This window comes from Macrobrachium nipponense, chromosome 21 (genome assembly GCF_015104395.2).
Source record: "Macrobrachium nipponense isolate FS-2020 chromosome 21, ASM1510439v2, whole genome shotgun sequence".
NCBI lineage: Eukaryota > Metazoa > Arthropoda > Malacostraca > Decapoda > Palaemonidae > Macrobrachium > Macrobrachium nipponense.
In genome coordinates, this window is record NC_087212.1 from 42,469,787 (window position 1) to 42,488,075 (window position 18,289).

Below are 18,289 nucleotides of genomic sequence, written 5' to 3' on the forward strand. Positions count from 1 at the left end.
TTTTCGTTATACATCAGAGAAGATACTTTATTATCTAACTGTAATGGTGGATAGAGGAAAGATGAATTCACCGATAAGACCTAAAGGGTATTCAACGCTGACACATTGACATCTTTGTGTGCCGATGTGATGAAGACAAAGCGAATGCCAACAAATACTTCCTTATTTTGGATCCGCAAATAATAAGCAGAGTGGTTAAGAAAAGCCTAGCTGAGGCTTTAGGAGGCAGCATTCAAGTGCCTGACAGGAGTTTTTCTGCGAAGAAAGTCGTTCAGAATCCTGAGGCCAAGAGGGAGAGAGATGATGCTACACACAAGATGATGTTGACAACAGCTTTTACTCTTAAGAAACCTGGCCGAAAGAATTAAATATTTGCTACATCAAAGAGAGCTTTATTTTAAGCTCAATTGTAATGTGATTCAGCTTGGAATTTAGAGTTCCTATTTTATTACAATCACACGTGGGCCAGGGTCGACCAGATCACAATTAGGCATATTTACATAGTTCATGGTGTCAGTGCCGTCTTCCATTGCATTTCAAGTTTTTCGTGTTGTAAGGAAATTAAAAGTGAACTATCTGCTAAAGACCAAGTTCATTCCAATAGCAGGTGATTATAAGTCCTCTCAAAAAATGATCATTCTAATTGGTATGAATAAAAAAATATTGCCACAAAGATCAAGTGAACATAAGCTGACGTTTAGAAAAGGGCATCAAAATTATGCCATTTGTATGCAAGTGACATCAATCACAGCAGAAACTTAAATGCGCTACTAACCCGTTGTGAACATGTTGAATACTTGTCGATTTCTTTGCATACTGTCAGGGCTGATTTAGCTGAGATGATAATGTGGACTTCAGATAAACTCGTCCGAACAATTTCTTTGAATTAATAAACTATCCAGCATGCTTGGGGATCGTCTACAGGATTAATAACTGATTCACCTAACGCTACGCTGCTGAGTATATATATATATATATATATATATATATATATATATATATATATATATATATATATATATATATATATTGGATGCATTTATGTGAATGTGTTGACTATTGTAACCACACTCAGCGGCAAACAGCGCAGTAAGATACTTTTTTTTTTTTTTTTTGCATCATGATGCTGTATTGAAATGAAGTGACTATAATCCATTTTCTCTAACTATGAATCGCATATTACCAATGAGGTCTGGTTTCCAGTCTCTAAAACAAACGAAGAAGGACTGTTTACATTTCATAACAAGGAGAGAACGTTATATGCTTTACAAATGTAATTTTATTCAACTGTCAATCTCCGATTTTACAGTATTAATGTTTGGACCATACCTATTGCCATCGTCTATGAAATATACAGAATATTTCATAATTATATTTAAAGTATAAAATTCTGAGTAATTGTCATACCTACTTATGTCATGAAAAAGGTAAATGAGATTGAAGTTTTCATTGTGGTGAGTCATTTACTTGTATTGTGTATGGACAGGTGGAAATTATATTTTCCAGTTTGTGACGATACTAAAGCATTTAACTTAAGCTGACTAGTGAACTGTGGGGAAGTTTGAAGAATCCGAGTATTTAGGTAAGTTTTAATTCTAGTAGCTTAATCTGTAAACCATTGCTTGGCTAGTAATCATTAGCTAGCTAGCTAGCCTACTAGTATTCCCGAATTGTAAATAGCCTAGCCTATAATTCGTATTTTCTTAGTACTAGTGTAAACAACCGCATGGACTGGCCCAACACAGCGACGGTCACGGATGGCCACCCTCCGTAAAAGTACTTAGCCTATAATGCGTCCTGCCACCAAAGTTAGAAATTAAGGCCAAATTTAAAGCTCTAAACAGAGGATAGTGAAAATGGTGGCTAATGCAGTGCAAATTTCACCAAAACGCTTTCGAAAATTATACTTACGGTTAAATAACATAGAAGATTGACGCCATCTCGATGTTTGCGGAGTCGCTTGTGTCAACAAACTTCCCATTTCCTGTGATAAATCCACACACCACTTGTATCCATAGACGCTGGGGCACTCTCATCACAACAATCGGAACGCGGTCCCTGGCCATGATGTTTTTAAGGAAACTAGGTACTGTTTTGGTAGAAGACGACGACGAAGTATGCACTATTAAATTGTAACCAGTAAACACCCCTAGACCCTGTATGTTAGCTTAGGTTTGGTGTGGTTAGGTTAGGGTAAAATATCACAGCAGGCCAAACAGGCCACCCACATTCAACGCTTGCCACCCTCCGAAAAAGTACATTATAACGCGTCCTGACACCGGAGATGGGCATCAGTCGCGACTTGTTGTTGGTGAGAAACGGAGCTAAAGACCTCTACTCTCCTTTCGAAGTAAGTATTTTCTCCAAAGTTAGAAATTAAGGCCAAATTTTAAGATTTAAACAGAGGGTAGTGAAAAGGGTGGCTACGGCAGTGGAAATCTCACCAAAACGCTTTAGAAATTTTTACTTACAACTAAAAATGTTTCGAAGATTGACGCCATCTTGATGTTTACGGAGTCGCTTGTGTCAACAAACTTCCCATTTCCTGTGCTAAATCTGCACACCACTTGTACCCATAGACGCTGGGGCACTTTCATCACAACAATCGTAAACCAACCTCTTACCAGCACTTATTCAAGGGGACTACGGCATTCTTTGCGGCGTTTTGCGCTCTTCAATTGTTTATCAGTGTTGTCAATTGGTATGTGTTTACCCTCCAAACTAGGTATAAGACTTACACAAAACCGGGGAAATAAGTGAAATTAGCGTATCTATTTGTATTATATATACGTACATATTAGCAATTTTATCATTACTGCATTACTATGACAACTAGAATTCATCGAAACAGTTTGTAAATGCGTCGGCGTATGTATGACGCTCCACTAGATTGGCAACGATGAGTCATTTTTCCTCACGTCGTCTGCTCGTAAGTATACATCCGAAACATTTGTAATTTTTGGGGGTTAATTTGGTTGCAAAAAGGGATAATAGACATGAATTAAATAAACATTTTGAAGTAAAGTTAAACTAAATATTGAGTAAAGTAAACAATTAAGGGAATAAAGCTTTGCATCGCGTAATCAGTGTTGTCGTCTGCTGCTCGTAACTGTGTTTGCGGAGTGAGTGCTTAGGAACCAGGAATCACAGCGTGGTTCAAGTGCACTGTGGAGTGAATTAAGACCAAAATGTGTATAATTACAATCAAATAAGCACTGTGGAGTTTCAGTTGTGATGGCAGTAAGGATAAAAACCACCGATTACAAGGTAAGAATGAATTCAGTTCCAACCATAACCCCGGGAATAACAAGTTTCATACTTTCACTAATATAGGCAACAAAATGTTGTTTTATTGTGCTGATTACAACTGCAATCTTGAGTAAGATCAATAATCGTTACATATATATGCTAACATTGTTCAAATGAGTGCTGGGAAGGCTGGGGAAAGATGGTGGCCGTCACTGATGAGAACCGTCCATGCAAAACGTAGCCGCCATATTGGATTTAAAAACTGCCTTGAAAACATATTTTACGAAGAGCTCACATGCTTATTTTAGTTCGTATGGGGCTTTCATATATCACATTATGTTGACGAAACTTCAGTCTTTTAAATGGTATGCTTAGAGTTGCAATTGTATTCTTGTTTCACCAATTAAATATCGAGTGAATAAGACCCGTCCACCGGTGATGAGGGTTGGCCTGCCGTGGTGTTCTACCCTAGTTAATGCCAAAAATTATGCACAAAACTAACTGAAGACTTGGGCTAAATACACACTAAAACAGTGACGTACTCATGAGTTGTGTTGTGATACAGAATATAAACATTATTCGAGTGTCGTTACACGCAGCCATGGTTCATGATTTCACAAGTTCAGTTTTTACACCCACATTGGATAACAGAAGAGTTTTTCTAATGTATTTTCATATATTTTCAACAAATTTGACGGAGATTTTTTATGGAAAACCATATTTTTGGAGTTGCAGTTTGCAGGCCCTCTACTCCAAACTGCATTTTCACCGAAAATCTCCGTTAAATTCATTGAAAACGCATGGAAATACACAGGAAAAATTAATCTGTTATCCAATGTGAGATATTGGCAACTTTTCAGCATTTATCCTCAAAACTACCCCTAGCCTAACCTAATCTAACTTAGTGCACTTTAAATTAAAATGATTTATAGGGTTGCAACTTAACCCAACCACACCTAAACTAATCTAACTAAAGATGCCGATCCTTATCTGGCTAAGGGTTTCTCCCCTCAAGACCCCTCTTCACTTAATATAACCAAATTCATCAGGTTCTTAGTTGAATAGGGTGCAGTGAAATCGTTCAGTAGCCATACTGTCATCACAATCAGAGTACATTGAAGTACATGGGGCCACTAGTATATTTTGCAATACATATAACTAAAATAATCAGTGGAACAAGGGTCATGCATCAGCACGAAATCCGTGACTGAGAACTGAAGCCAATTTTTTTAAGCAATGCATGAGTTCCAAAATTTCACTTATTTAGTGAAATTTAGAGCAAAAGATACCAACATGACATCAATGATAACAGAAACTTGTGTACATCACTAGCTTGTAATGAACACTTTGGAAACTTGTTGATTCCATTAGTGATTGATAGGGCTGATTTAACTTTGTTAATTTCAGATAATAATAAAATGACGCTGAAGTGACGTTAGCCCTCTTTGCCTGTAATGCACTTGGACATACAAAATCTTTTTGGGAACCATGCGTGCCTTTACTTAGCATTATTAACAAATATCTTGAAAATCTGTGTAATGATATTCATTGCTAAATGTCTTGTAGCAGTCAGTTTGCAATAGATTTAAGTATGGTTTTTGTAATAAGCAGGAACTGATATTAAAGTAAAAAATAACAGATTTCCTTCACTCCCCTTTGTATTACTCCTTTGTATTAAAAATAGTACATCCTAATCAAGCTTGTTAATGATCAAGTTACCCAGCAAGAATTGGCTGTAGCTAGGCTTGGTAACCTGCTATGCTACCACTTGCCATACAAAGTAGGCTTATAGTTATGAATGCACTTATGCATCCCCAGCCAGCCTACCGTAAGCTGTATGTACTATAATAATTGATATATTCAAATGTACCTGTATCCATCTGTGAAACTGCAATTTTTTATTACATTTTTATGTTTGAATGCCAGATTTCTGTTATCTCATTGTGATATTTGACAAACGTTAGCAGCAATATCTTAGCCTCTCTACATTACTCCATTAAGAGTCAACAGACTAGGTATCATGAATTATATGTCATATTACTTTTTAAATATACCACTTTCGATGTAAATGAATTGACTTGTGCTCTGTAATGAATTTCAGTGCCAAAAGGAAAACCTGATAAAAGGTGAAAGGTTCATGACTATTCTAGTAACAAATTTATAATGCGTTACTTGTTAGTAAAAGTTTGACCTCTAAATTAATTTGTTCTTGTCTGAGACTTTTCTCCTATGTATATTTTTTCTTATAAAAATGTAGCAAAATTTTCCCAAATCTTTAGTAAATCTTGGTCTTTTAGTGGACCCTAGAATGTTTATATTTGTTACTGAGGCACATCAATTTTTTATTATATTTTATTAAATTTTTAATTTTGCAGACTACTACAGTATTTGTGACATATGTTGAAACATTAGAATATTTTTGTTAAATGTCTGTTATTAATTTATATAATTTTTGCTGTATCTTGCAGGATGTTGTTTGCTTATGAGCAGTTCTGTGTTAATACCCTCATAGAGTCTTAAGGAGAAAGTAAGTTGGTTATGCAGTATTTGTCAGTATTTGTAAATATCCTAATTATGAATTGTTATGTCATGTACATTATACCATATACTCTATTGACGTTCATGAGATTGGAAGTGAATGTGTTCAAACAATAATACAAATCACATTACTAAGGATACTTGATTTTGTTACTATAGCAATAACAAGTCCTGATATTAGCGGTAGTTAACTTTTAAATCAAAACTTTTCACTTTTTTGTAGTAGTATTGGACAGTTGCTTACCTCAAAACCAAATGAAGTCGAGGTCCTGTATGGTCTAAACCAAAGCTGTGTTGGTTTATTTCCTGAAAACCACATGATGTCAGAGATCCTTTTCAAGACAAAACTTTGTACGTCATTGGGCGTAGAGTATGGGCACATTCTTCCAGTTCCCAGGCTCATTCCATTATAGGTGACACGTTCAGCAGAAAGCATCAGAAGATCCTTTGAAAAAGTCATTAAATGTTTGCCTCTTATGTGAACCATGCTTACTTCCTCAACAAAAGGTTGTTGGAGTACTGCCTCCTTGCTTGGATTCATAAGCTTGAAAGGTGAAAACTAGTAATGCCCCTGAATATGCACCTACCCTTCGTTTTCAGAGATTTCTCAGTATCAATGGCCAGGTTTTAGAATTATTTATCAAGGTAATGAAAATATGAAGAAATTCAGTATAAGAAGATTGATATTGATATTTGTAGATTTTTCTATGGAACATTATATATGTACTACACATTATTCGCAGAAAATTCAACTATTCACAGTATTTTTCACTGAGAAATGCTCATTAATAACTGTATTTTCATTAAATGTTTGTGTCTAAATGCACTTTTTGTGATAAAACTATTAAATACTCAGGTATAAGCCTTTTTAGAGGTTTTATTCATGTTTGAACTATCGAAATAGGCAGTTCTAGGCATTTTTAGAGGGGTTTAAAGTATTCGCAGATTTTAGCTATTCGCGAGGGGTGTGGAATCCATCCCCCATGAGTACGGTCGGTCCACTGCATTTGGATCTCAAGGTATGTACCAGACCTCCATCTCAACTTCTCTTGAAGTTATTGAGCTGTAAACAGATATGTTTGTTCTTACCCAGGTGGTTACTTGTTGCATAGGACCTTATTCCAAAACCGTTTTGTCGTTTTGCTTTTTCAATTCATCTTTTTCATTCTTATTTATTTCAAGTTTTACTTACTGAGCTCTGAGTGCATGGTCATGTACATTGGTTTTAGCCAGCAAGGGACAGATTGAGGATGTAATCATCCTTGTTTCAGAGGTTCTGGAGAAAACCAGATGCCTTACCAAGGAAGAATTAGCCCTGGACATTATAGGAATTTCCTCATCTTTAGTATATGAAATAGATATGACTATAATTCATTAACTGTAAGCCACCCAGAGGATGAATTTCAGAGTTTATGTTTACACAAACAGAAGCATTCATTATAATTCAATTCTTTAAGCCAGAGAAATTTCAAGAACAGAAACTTATTCTTTGAGATATTAAAATTTGTAAACGTGATACTAAAATATGTAGCATTTTGAAGAATATATAAGCTCAATGATCCACCGTCACACCACCTAGAAAGACATCCTGGGTTAAAGATACTGTAATTTTATTATAGTATATTGGACAACTATGAGTGAAGGGTTTAAATTCTTTTTGTCACAGTAATTAGTAATGGACAGTGAGATTAGTTTTTGTTTAGAAACAAGGTACACAGCAGATATAGTAGTCTTGATCCAGATCACCAATGGTTTTTGTGTTATGAAATGATTACAGCACTTTTGAAAATAACTGATCATTTAAATCATTTTTATTATAAGTTTAGTATAGTTACCATATGAGATTTTAAATAAACTTTTTTTAATTTTACAGAATCAATATGGGTGACACTAATCATGCATGCCGGGGGTTTGAAACCCCCAGCCTTGGGGGTGATCTATGGCCAATGGGTTTTGATGTTGATCTGGCTCTTGAGACTCCTGGAACTCGGAAAGACCCAGGGAGCGGCCTGAATTCTGGACTGGTTAATGTAAGTTTAAATTCTTTGCATTCACATAATGGTAATTCTGCCACTGGTGGTTATAATGATATTCATCACTTGACTGGGCTTTCATCAATATTACAAAGATCAGATGATTTACACACTGGAGACATATGTCAGATGACAGATCTAACAAACTCTCTACCTAAAGGAGATAGTGAGTCTGCTCAGAGTCTTTTAGCAAAGTTAGCATGCCATGATCTTGGACCTGACTTAACAGCAAGTGTAGATGCAAATCACAAGGCAATTGAAACAGCCTTATTTGATCCAAATACTGCTGCATTATCCCATGCTGGTGGAAATGGTGTCCCAAATGTGCTGTCACACAAAAATTCTCTTGAAACAGCAGATGTGTATGGTAGAATGACTTGCTATGGAGGTAAACTTATACTGCAACTGAGACATTTCAATTTAAATACAAATTACACTTTAAATGTTACCGAGTGTTGGCTTTGTGGTGACAAAGTAAATTCGGGTCCACAGTTATGCCCCCACAAGCATTCACTGAATGGACTTTTCCAGGTGAATGATGAGTATGTTCAATTGGAAATTGAACATTACATTATACCTGAACATGCACTTGACACTCCAGACAGCCAAGATATGACTGACAATATTCTCCAGCATTCAGATACATCAGGGTTACATCAGGATATGGGTACAACTAGAGACTTAGATATCCCAGAAAGCCTGCCAGGAAATGGAGATGCTTTGGGTTTAGATAGTGGGACTGGAGTGAGCATTGGTGGAAGTAGTGCCACGTTGCACTACACTGGTGCCCCTGATAATGGGTTGATGCCTTCTCTCAGTGTAGCACCTAATCTTTTGAGTCATGCTATGGGTAACCAACCCTGTCTGAATCAGTCCTTTGGACAGTTACCTTTACCCTCAATGTCAGTTGCTAATAATTCTGTGGACATGAATTCCAACATTCCTGATATGGTAAAAAATGAGAGTATAGCCACATCTGCTCAGCCTTTATGTTCTATCAGTGGTCCAGTTATTGGTGCATCGGTCAGCACTTCAGTCATGGGTTGTTCATCAAATACACCTGTAATTGGTTTAACACATTCAGAGGAAGTTTCCTCTAGTCCAGTAATGCCAGCTCCTGTCCAGAGGAAACTACCTATGCATAGTAATCAGATGTCTCTTGTGAACAGTTATGCTGTTGACAATGTACTTACAAACTTTAATGTAGACGAACAGCTAAACAATGCTCCAATGCCCAGTCACTCTGTTTTACGTGATGTCAGTGCACAAAACAAAAGTACGTTACCTTACCATTTGCCTTTTTCTGACAATGATTACTCCTGTCCTCCAGAAAATGTTAGTAATATACCAGAAAAACAACTTAGCAACCCTTGCTTGACTCCTTTAGATTCAGTCTCTCTGAACTTAGAATCTCAAACACAGCAGACTGACGGTACTGCAAAGAAGCAAGGGGTTGGTTCAAAAAAGAGAAAGGGCAGGGTTCAGAGGAAACCAAGTGTATATCAGGATGCTAGTAACAGGATGGATTTACCGGAAACTGTTCCTACAAAAATCTTGACTGATGATTCCCCTCAAAAATCTTCAGGCAGTACTGTGAAAACTGAACGCTTAGGAGGCAATCCTACCGAGTGTCGCCAGATAACTCGATCTGATGCTAGTTTTGAGGACTGGATCAGACGGAATTTGCCAGAAGATGATCTTATTGTGTCTGAAAATCCTCTGAAAAGCTCTAGTGAAATTGCTGTGAAGTTAGAAACGACAGAAACAAATATTGAATCTTCTAAAAAAGAGAAAGAAATTACAGAGAAGTCCCCCAAATCCAGAGAGCCAGATCAAACTTCCCGTTTAGCAGACCATATGTTGAGAAGAGGTATAGATCTTGTATGTCGAGTATGCCAAAAAGACTTTGGTAAAAACATAAAAGTTTATAAAGACCATATGAAGGATCATGGCATAAAGGAAACCGAGTTGTTTGCTTGCTGTTTTTGTACAAAAATGTTTTCAAAATGGAAACATTACACTCAGCATCTTCGAACTCATGTCAAGAATCACAGGTTTTCTTGTAGGTTGTGTACTGCAAGTTACTCAAGGTATGCCAAATTACAAAGGCATATGTTAACCCATGGTCAAGAAGCCCCAAAGAACTTTGAATGTGAAAAGTGCTCAAAATCTTTCACTACAAAATATTACTTGATTTCTCACCTTTCATCACATCGTGAAAAAAAGTTCAAGTGTGACACTTGTGGATTCTTGTGTTCAAACTTGTATAATTTAGATGTTCATAAGAAGAGCCATTTGTTAGATAAACCATTCAAGTGTAAAATTTGTGAAAAAACATTTCTTAGAAAAGATTTTCTGAAAAATCACATGGACAACATACATGAAAATAAAAAGCTAACATGTGAAATTTGTGGTAAACTCTTCTCTCGCCGGGATGTATTAAAGAGACACATAGCTGTGCACAATAATGAAAAGCATGAATGTGAAATATGTTCCAAGAAATTTACCAGAAAACATATATTACTGACTCATTTGAAATCACACAAAAATGCTGCTTCCTATAAATGTTCTTTGTGCCCAGCATCATTTGTCAAAAAATATGTTTTAGACAAGCATGAGAAAATTCATAAAGTGAAAGAGCAATGCAAAATTTGTTATACTTTCTTGCCATCTAAGCTGAGTCTGTTAAATCACATGAAACTTCATTCCCCCGAGAATTCAAAGGATGAAAATAATCGTATGCATAAGTGTGAGATCTGTAACAAATTTTTAACTACAAAGGATATTTTGAGAAAGCACATGCGTAAAATACACGGTAAACTTCCCAAACCAGTGAAACAAATAAAACCTATTGAGAGGGAGAAGCGTTTCTTTTGCCAATGGTGTTCTAAGGGATTTACACGTAGTTGTAATCTTAATTCCCATCTTTTGAAAGCACACAGTAAGGATACTGAAGATGAGTTTGAAGATGATCTCTCTTCAGTACTGAAATCAAAATTAGAAAGCAATAGTGTAGAAAAAACTACAATTTCTAGTTCTTCAACATCATCTACAAGTACTTTATCATACCAGTCGGCAGCATCGTCATCAACTGCCGTAACATCAGCCAGCGGAGGAGTTACTGGTGCCTCTCAGAATCCAAATTTTCTGGTTGTTGGTCCTTTTACCGGTGGCTTACCTTCAGCTTCACCATCTTCTTCTCCTCCTCACCCTTCACCTGCACTTCCAGTATCATCTCATTTTCCTTCTTCTGGACCACCTGACTCTCCCATTAATTTGTCAACAGATGCTATTACTGCGGCAGCTTATCTTCTAGCATACCTGTCATATCCAGGTCCTTATTAGATTTATAAGTTTTATATGGACAGGAAAAATGTAGGTTTCAAAGAAAGAAACAAGGTGGTACTTTGTACAAAGATGATATTGTACAATTATACCTTAAGTGAATTATCTATAAATACTAGCCTTGTGTAGTTATTCTATTCTATTTAGTTTGATTCATGATTGTAAAGTATATTGTATTATGGTTTTTAACATTTATTCTGTTACATATATACTTTCCTTAATTTTTATACATTATGTAGATAGTATCGTAGGGAACTTACAAATTGTGCGTTATTTCCAAAATGTGTTTTTAGTTTTGCGACATAGATTAAGAGAATGAACTCCTACCTCTGCATAAAATAACAAATTATTATTTTTCATTTCTAAACTCTCCCAACAGATGGTTTATACAGCTCTCTTGGTTTGTTTAGCCATGCTATTTAAATTGTCACTTTTGTTGACTGAAGCATATTCTCTTAGTTTGTGTGAAAATTGGTGAAGGTACTTTGTGATGGACCATAAATTTGACAACCCCTTGTGGATTTATAATGCATATAACAACTAGATTCAATTTTAGATATCCCAACTTTCATTTCAGTTAATTATATCAATCAGTAACCCCCTCTGGAATAAAAAAGATATATTTATGTGAATGAATTTGTATTTTATATTGCCACAAACTTATGCCATGCTGAACATATTTGTAACTGTACTATAATGAAGTCATAAGCCAACCTAAAATTTCTAGGCTTAATCTATAAAGTACACTTCAGTTGGAAAGCTCACAAATGGATGGTTTCCTTGTTTGTGTCAACTGGGAAATAATGGTGAATTGTTATTTGCAAAACATCCCTGTGATCAGACAACTTTTTGGTAATTGGGTCATGTACATTAACTTTACTTCCCTCTAAATAGTTACTGTCTCCCTGTTTAAGATTGTTTTTACTGCTTTCAACATGTATAGATTTACTTAGAGAATTTTTAATGCTTTCAATGTGCGTAGATTTGCTTAAGAGTTTCAGTTGCATGTTCTGAGTTATTGACCATAAATTGAATATATGTATAGTGTTTAAGGCAAAGTTGGTAACTCCTATTATCTGTTATTAATAATAATGGGACAGATGCCTTATACATGAACATCAGAGTTGGTCTGTTAGCTTCTGACATTCCATGAGATTCTTTAAAATCGATTGTAAGGCATTTTTGTTTGATTTTACATAGGCATCATGTGGGAGGTGAGATCCTGATAAAGGGCAGTTATATTATTGTAATGCAAAAGAAGGGTTTCTTTAAAAAAAATGCTGAATCAGTAAGATATAGTTTTTATATGTATTTTAGATGTAATGAAAAGCAAAATTCTGTTTTCAGTCCATTTTTTTTACAGGAATTTTCAGTAAATTGTCGATAAATTGTTGTGTGTGTGGTAGATATTAGTAATGATAAAATGGTTTATATGGTGCCCTTCACACCAATATTGCATCATTAGGTTGTCCTGTTAAGTAGACTGAAAATTCAGCATTGTGTATTTCATGTCAAGATGATTAAGTTACTGATATTCATTTATCTTAAGAATATCAGATTTTAATGGTTTCTTAGATGCAGTGCTATTATCTTTACAAGGGCCAAAAAATATAGCATTTGTATGTGATATTGGACTAAGGTTCCGCATCATCTAACAATTGCCAATGTGCTTATTGATTTATATTTTTTAATATTGCCATAATGCTTTTGTAATATATATGTTACTTTATATCCATACATGAAATAGTTTTTGCTGTGGTTTCTCATTAAAGAACATCAGCCTCTACACAGAAAGGCAGACAGCCTTAAACCAAATAAATAACTACTGCATAATTAAGTCACTTGAGGTGCATATGGTTAGTATCAGTTTTGTTAATAGTATCATCAAGGCCAAATCATTAATAAAGATGATTTTTGTCAAGTACTTTGTAGTTTGTGTCAAATATTATTTACTGTAATGTACTTATGCTTCAGAAATAATAATGGTACATACATATTGTATACTATGAATTATTATGCATTATATGCATTATTTAGTTTAAAGATTAGTATTAGTTTCCATAATCAAGTGCAATATAGTACATTAAAAAAGTTGTAAAAAACAAATTTCCCTTATCTCACCTAATTGTTTAATGTGGCTAGTCTAATGATAGTTTTATGTTATTGCAGCTTGTAACTGGAAGATCTGAGTTATGCGAACTATTAAGAATATACTGCATGTAGGTCCTGTCATTCCATAAAAATCTCATGAGGAATAATGACCTTTATTAATCATTTTAAGATGTTGATAAGAGAACATTTAGCTGACCATATTGTGAAGTCTTGTGTCTGATGTACATGCTTTTGTATTTAATGGTTTTAGTTTTGTAAGCTTCTTTTATTGTACAGCAAAATTGCAAACACAGTTCAAGAACACTCATTTGTTACTTTCTACAGCAGTTTATTGAACAATGGACTCTAACCGGATTGAATGCATATGCAAATTTCAGGCTCTAGTTACTGATACTGCTGCGTACAATTAAGGTTGCATATGCTATACCATAAATGTTTCTGACCAAGAAGGGAACATTTTTCTAAACAAATGCAGACTTCATTGTTTTTACCTGTGGTTTAACCAGACAAAGGTAGATAAGACTTTAAATCTTATCTGTTGCCAGCCAGGAAAAAGTAGTGGTTACCAGATGAGTCACAGATGCCCCTCAAAGTGGCATGCAGGTCACTTGGTGGATCATAATTTTACTGTCCCAGTGCAAGTGTCTTCAAGTGTTACTATTGCTAGCACCAGTCATCCTAATAAAACTGACAAGGAATCATAGTGATTGCCAGCCCAGAATGCTCCGATACATTATTAGTTAAATGATAAACAACTAAAAAGGTTCCATGTTAAGAATACTGGACATGGAAGACCACCCATATTTACATTAGGCATAAAGACTTAAATCCCAAGATCAAAAAGTAATTCATAAGTTTTGAGGCAGCATCAGAAAAGGAGGCTATTGGAAAGTTGTGGCCAGATCACATTAGTTCCATGTACTTATTAACTAAATAACCTTACAAGCAACAGACAAATCTCATTTCATTGATCATATCACAATAAATGATGTCAGTGATACCTTGCTGAAATTACTTTATGAATTTAATAGCTGTTGTTTATGCAGTACAGTAGTTTTCATATTTATTCTGAGTCACCTGGATTAATTGATCCTTATAGTGGTACTTTTCTGGAATATACAGCTAGCTACTGAAGTATTAGTTGAATTCGGTGGTTAGTCATTTTGATATGATATTGTTGCTGTCATAAGCCTTATCAGATTTAAGTCTTGAGGATGCACCATACAAGCTTTTATGCATTTACTGTAGTTAAATATACCAGTCCTAACAAGTCCAGCAACTTGTCTTTCTGGCTGAAGTCAGCTATATTTTGTGACTGGTGTCAGCAGGATGCTTCTCTACCTGTGATCCATGTTCCCCCAATCCTTGTTGTCATCTTTTTGTCCTTTAGAGAAAAAATGCTTTGCCATTGTAGTAGTAGAAATAGGCAATATCTTAAATCATGATATTTTTTCATTAGATTCATTTTTATCTTTTAACATCAAAAACTAAGTTTCATAACAGACCATGAAGTAACTTATAGATCTGGGCTTTGGCCATGAATACCATACATCTATCCATGAAGCTATACAATAAATTTCTGAAGCCTCATGCAGGCTGTATGCTGGCCCTTAAAGAAACTTGCTCTATGGATACCCTCACAAAGCAGATATAGCTATACTTTAACTAACCACTTGGAGCACTTTGTTATGGCTAAGAGAAAGATGATTCATAAACCTTTAAGTCACTGATTTTGTGTTTTGCATATCATGCTTTGGTTTTCATGGTAATAGCACTTCTAATCCTAATCAAGCAATACCTTGCTTTAATTCAGAGTTGACCAAAGTACTCTCAATTCTTCCTGAGCATAAAATATGGTTATGGCAAGGCAAGTAATACTATAAGCACTACTTCAATCATCATATTTTTCACCTTATTGTAGATGCTAACAGACCTCCTCATGTCACCAGACTGTCTCAGATTTAGATAGTATACTGTCCACCTTTTGCATAATTTGGCATTGTATTCACAAGGTAATTTTATTCAGTGACAACCTCTGATATTTAGGGAGCACACTGCAACATTGTTAATGGGTAGGACCTGTAGTTACTTCCAAAGTTGACAGTCTACTAGCACCTGAGTTATGCACAATTATGCTATCCCCTAATTTTTAGCCTCATTTTCCATTTTTCTTTTTTTAATTGCTGTATGTACCTTCTGTCTGGAACAAAAGATTTCTGAGATATCCTTGTCTTCATGAAAATAACCATTAATTTTTTTTAAGTCAGCACTTGTGAGATATTACAGTTTGTGGGCTCATAATTGTAAAAAATTTTAACATTTCTTGATATAAGAACCTTTATATCTACTGTGGCTAAAACTTACTTGCAAGTTTAGCGAAGTGGATTCATCTGGTGACCCAAGAATGACTTTTGTAATTGACACTCGGTAAACACAGTGCATATTCCAGCAGCAGTTAACATCAGCTGGAAGTGCTTTACTCTCTCCAGCTCTGATAATAGATATAATATTAAGACTGTTTCAATGTTAGTGTAGCTTATCAGTTCATGGTTATGTAACAAAACAAGAGTAGTTTGGTTATTTCTAATTTCTTATCACTGTGTATAAGATATTACTGGCTCATGAGTGGAAAGTTATTGAACATCATAAAAACTACATAAAATAATTATTTCTTATTTGTCATGAAGAGAACAGTGGAATAGACTCATTCTATAAGTCTAACCCCCATAAAGTGAGAAGCTGATGTAAAAAGCTTATGAAGTGTATTATAATGGCAGCTATATCTGGTGCTCTATAAAGAGGGCTTCAGGGCATTTTAATTTTCCATGTTTGAGAAAGATAATAAGTACTACGTACTCTGATCTACTTATTTTAGTGTTAGGGGTTCTGAGTCTTTGTATAAAAAAGAGAAGTAGGATAAGATTACATTTAGTCAACAATTGATGGTACAAATGATGTAGAATACCATTTATTAATGAAGCTTATGTGTAGTTATACACAGGAGACCGAAGGAGTCTTATGTTCTGGATTGCTGTAATTTGTATCCAAGGAAAAACTTAGTATGTATGACTAATAGAGAGTGACTGATTTCGTTTTTTATATTTTTACCAAAGTTCTTTACTGGTGTAGCACAAGTCATTTTTGTGAATTTTTGCCCTTTGTGTAAAGATGGATAAAACTGCTGGAGAATATTAAACCTCAATTTAGGTATTTAAGAATTATGTCTTTCAAGAATAAAGTTATGTTTATTATATCTCATTTTACATTTTCCCTTCATATACGTATTTACTTAAGACTTTTACATTGTGGAGGAAGAGGATACATGAAGACAGACTTGATTGGAGTTAAGGCAGAAAGAGTACAGGGCAGAAAAGAATGGAGAGAACTCATTCCACAGCTAACTCCTAAATTTGGAAAAGCAGTGTAAAACATTTATGATGATAACTTAGGACTCCTAGAATTGTAAATTATATATTTATGATAAAGACCTATTTTATGGCAAGTGCATTATTTCAGGTAGGTCATCCTAAAGTAATTTTCATTTGCACCCCACATAGGTCATACAATAGTTTAATGTGTGACTTTTTGCTGATAATAAATTGAATTCATAAAATTAAATTACCAAATTGTATTAGAATTATTTTCTGTAATATCAGAAAATCTTAATAATGATCTCCAACAGTGTCACATCTCTGTTTCACACTGCACTTTGCTGGAAAAACTGTGATCCCTGTAGTGGGTTTAGTGCCATCAGTGCACCTCACACATGATGCACCGTAGAGATGATTTAAGGGTCTTTGCAACGTCCCTTCGGCCTCCAATTGTAACCCCTTTCATTCCTTTTACTGTGCTACCTCCTTTCATAGCCTTTCCTCTATCTTACTTTCCATCCTCTTCTAACAAGTTTTATAGTGCAACGGCGAGGTTTTCCTCCTGTTACCCCTTTGTAACCTTTTACTCTCAATTTTCCTTTCAGTGCTGAATGACTTCTTAGGTTCCAGTGCTTGACCTTCAGCCTAAATTGTATATTCTTCACTATATGATGATCTTGCTTCTACCCAAGTTTTTTCAATTTCAGAGTAGTCTTCTGTTTGCCTTGTTAAAAGTTTTCACAGTCTATCTGTGTAGTGTATTGTGAGACAAATTCCTGATAATTACACTGTAGTATTTGTTTTAAAGAGAAAATCATTTGTACATTAGAATGAGCAGGTTGAAAAGCCACAATACCTCCCAAGGTAAATTGTATTCTTTGTAAAATGAACCTGACAATAGTAGATACATATGAAGCATGCCTGCTCCATTGCCCAGTATTAATGTTAGATTATTAATTAATTTTATTGTATTTTGTTACAAAATCAGCTAACTTGTCGAGGTTCTGGTGATGCCAAATGAGGTCATTCTGATTTAATCCCTTGAGATTACAGTTTTTTAATGATATTAGCTGTAGCAAAACAAAAAACAAATAAATAAATTATTTTAACTTCTGGAGGCACTGGGGGTGACATTCTGTACCTGGGGAATGATGTAGTTGTATCCTATTGTAATTATAGACTGTTCAAACAGAATGATCATTAGAAAACCATGAAAATGTTTGCTAATTTTTTCATAGTTTTTAATTATGGTTTTCTTATGCAATAATTAGAAAATAACATGTCAGTCTCGTAGGGAGCTAATGCCATCAGTGCACCTCCTCATGCGGTGCATTGGAGGCATTACTTCAAGGTTGTTAGCAGCGTCCCATCGGCCCCCAGCTGCAACTCCTATTCCCTACTGTACTGCGGTTCATATTCCCACCTTATCCTAACAAGTGATTTATATTGCAACTGCAAGGTTTTCTTCCTGTTGCACCTTTCAAACCATTTTACTTTCAATTCCATTTCAGTGTTGAATGGCCTCATAGATCCCAGCACTTGGCCTTTGGCCTAAATCCTATATTATGTTATATTCTATGGATGTCTTAAGAGAGAAAATTCATCATACTTTTAATGATGTAAGAGAAGTTTCTGTTCTAG

The 18,289-nt window shown here is 35.2% G+C and overlaps 1 protein-coding gene across 2 annotated transcripts; it reads left to right on the forward strand.

Annotated features, from left to right (window-relative positions):
- Nucleotides 1–1,244: 1,244 nt before the first annotated feature.
- On the forward strand, nucleotides 1,245–16,528 carry LOC135197971 (sal-like protein 1). 2 transcript variants are annotated; one of them, XM_064225282.1, is made up of 3 exons: nucleotides 1,245–1,427; nucleotides 5,718–5,776; nucleotides 7,661–16,528. In XM_064225282.1, the coding sequence occupies exon 3, from the start codon at nucleotides 7,668–7,670 to the stop codon at nucleotides 11,163–11,165; it is 3,498 nt and encodes a 1,165-aa protein (XP_064081352.1). In that variant the 5' UTR covers nucleotides 1,245–1,427; nucleotides 5,718–5,776; nucleotides 7,661–7,667; the 3' UTR covers nucleotides 11,166–16,528. The 2 variants fall into 2 exon arrangements, with proteins under 2 accessions (XP_064081352.1, XP_064081351.1); XM_064225281.1 differs by lacking the exon at nucleotides 1,245–1,427 and adding an exon at nucleotides 1,441–1,582.
- Nucleotides 16,529–18,289: the final 1,761 nt, after the last annotated feature.

Coding starts and splice junctions, on each gene's coding strand:
- LOC135197971 (XM_064225282.1), top strand. CDS start 7,668: ATGGGTGACACTAATCATGCATGCCGGGGGTTTGAAACCCCCAGCCTT.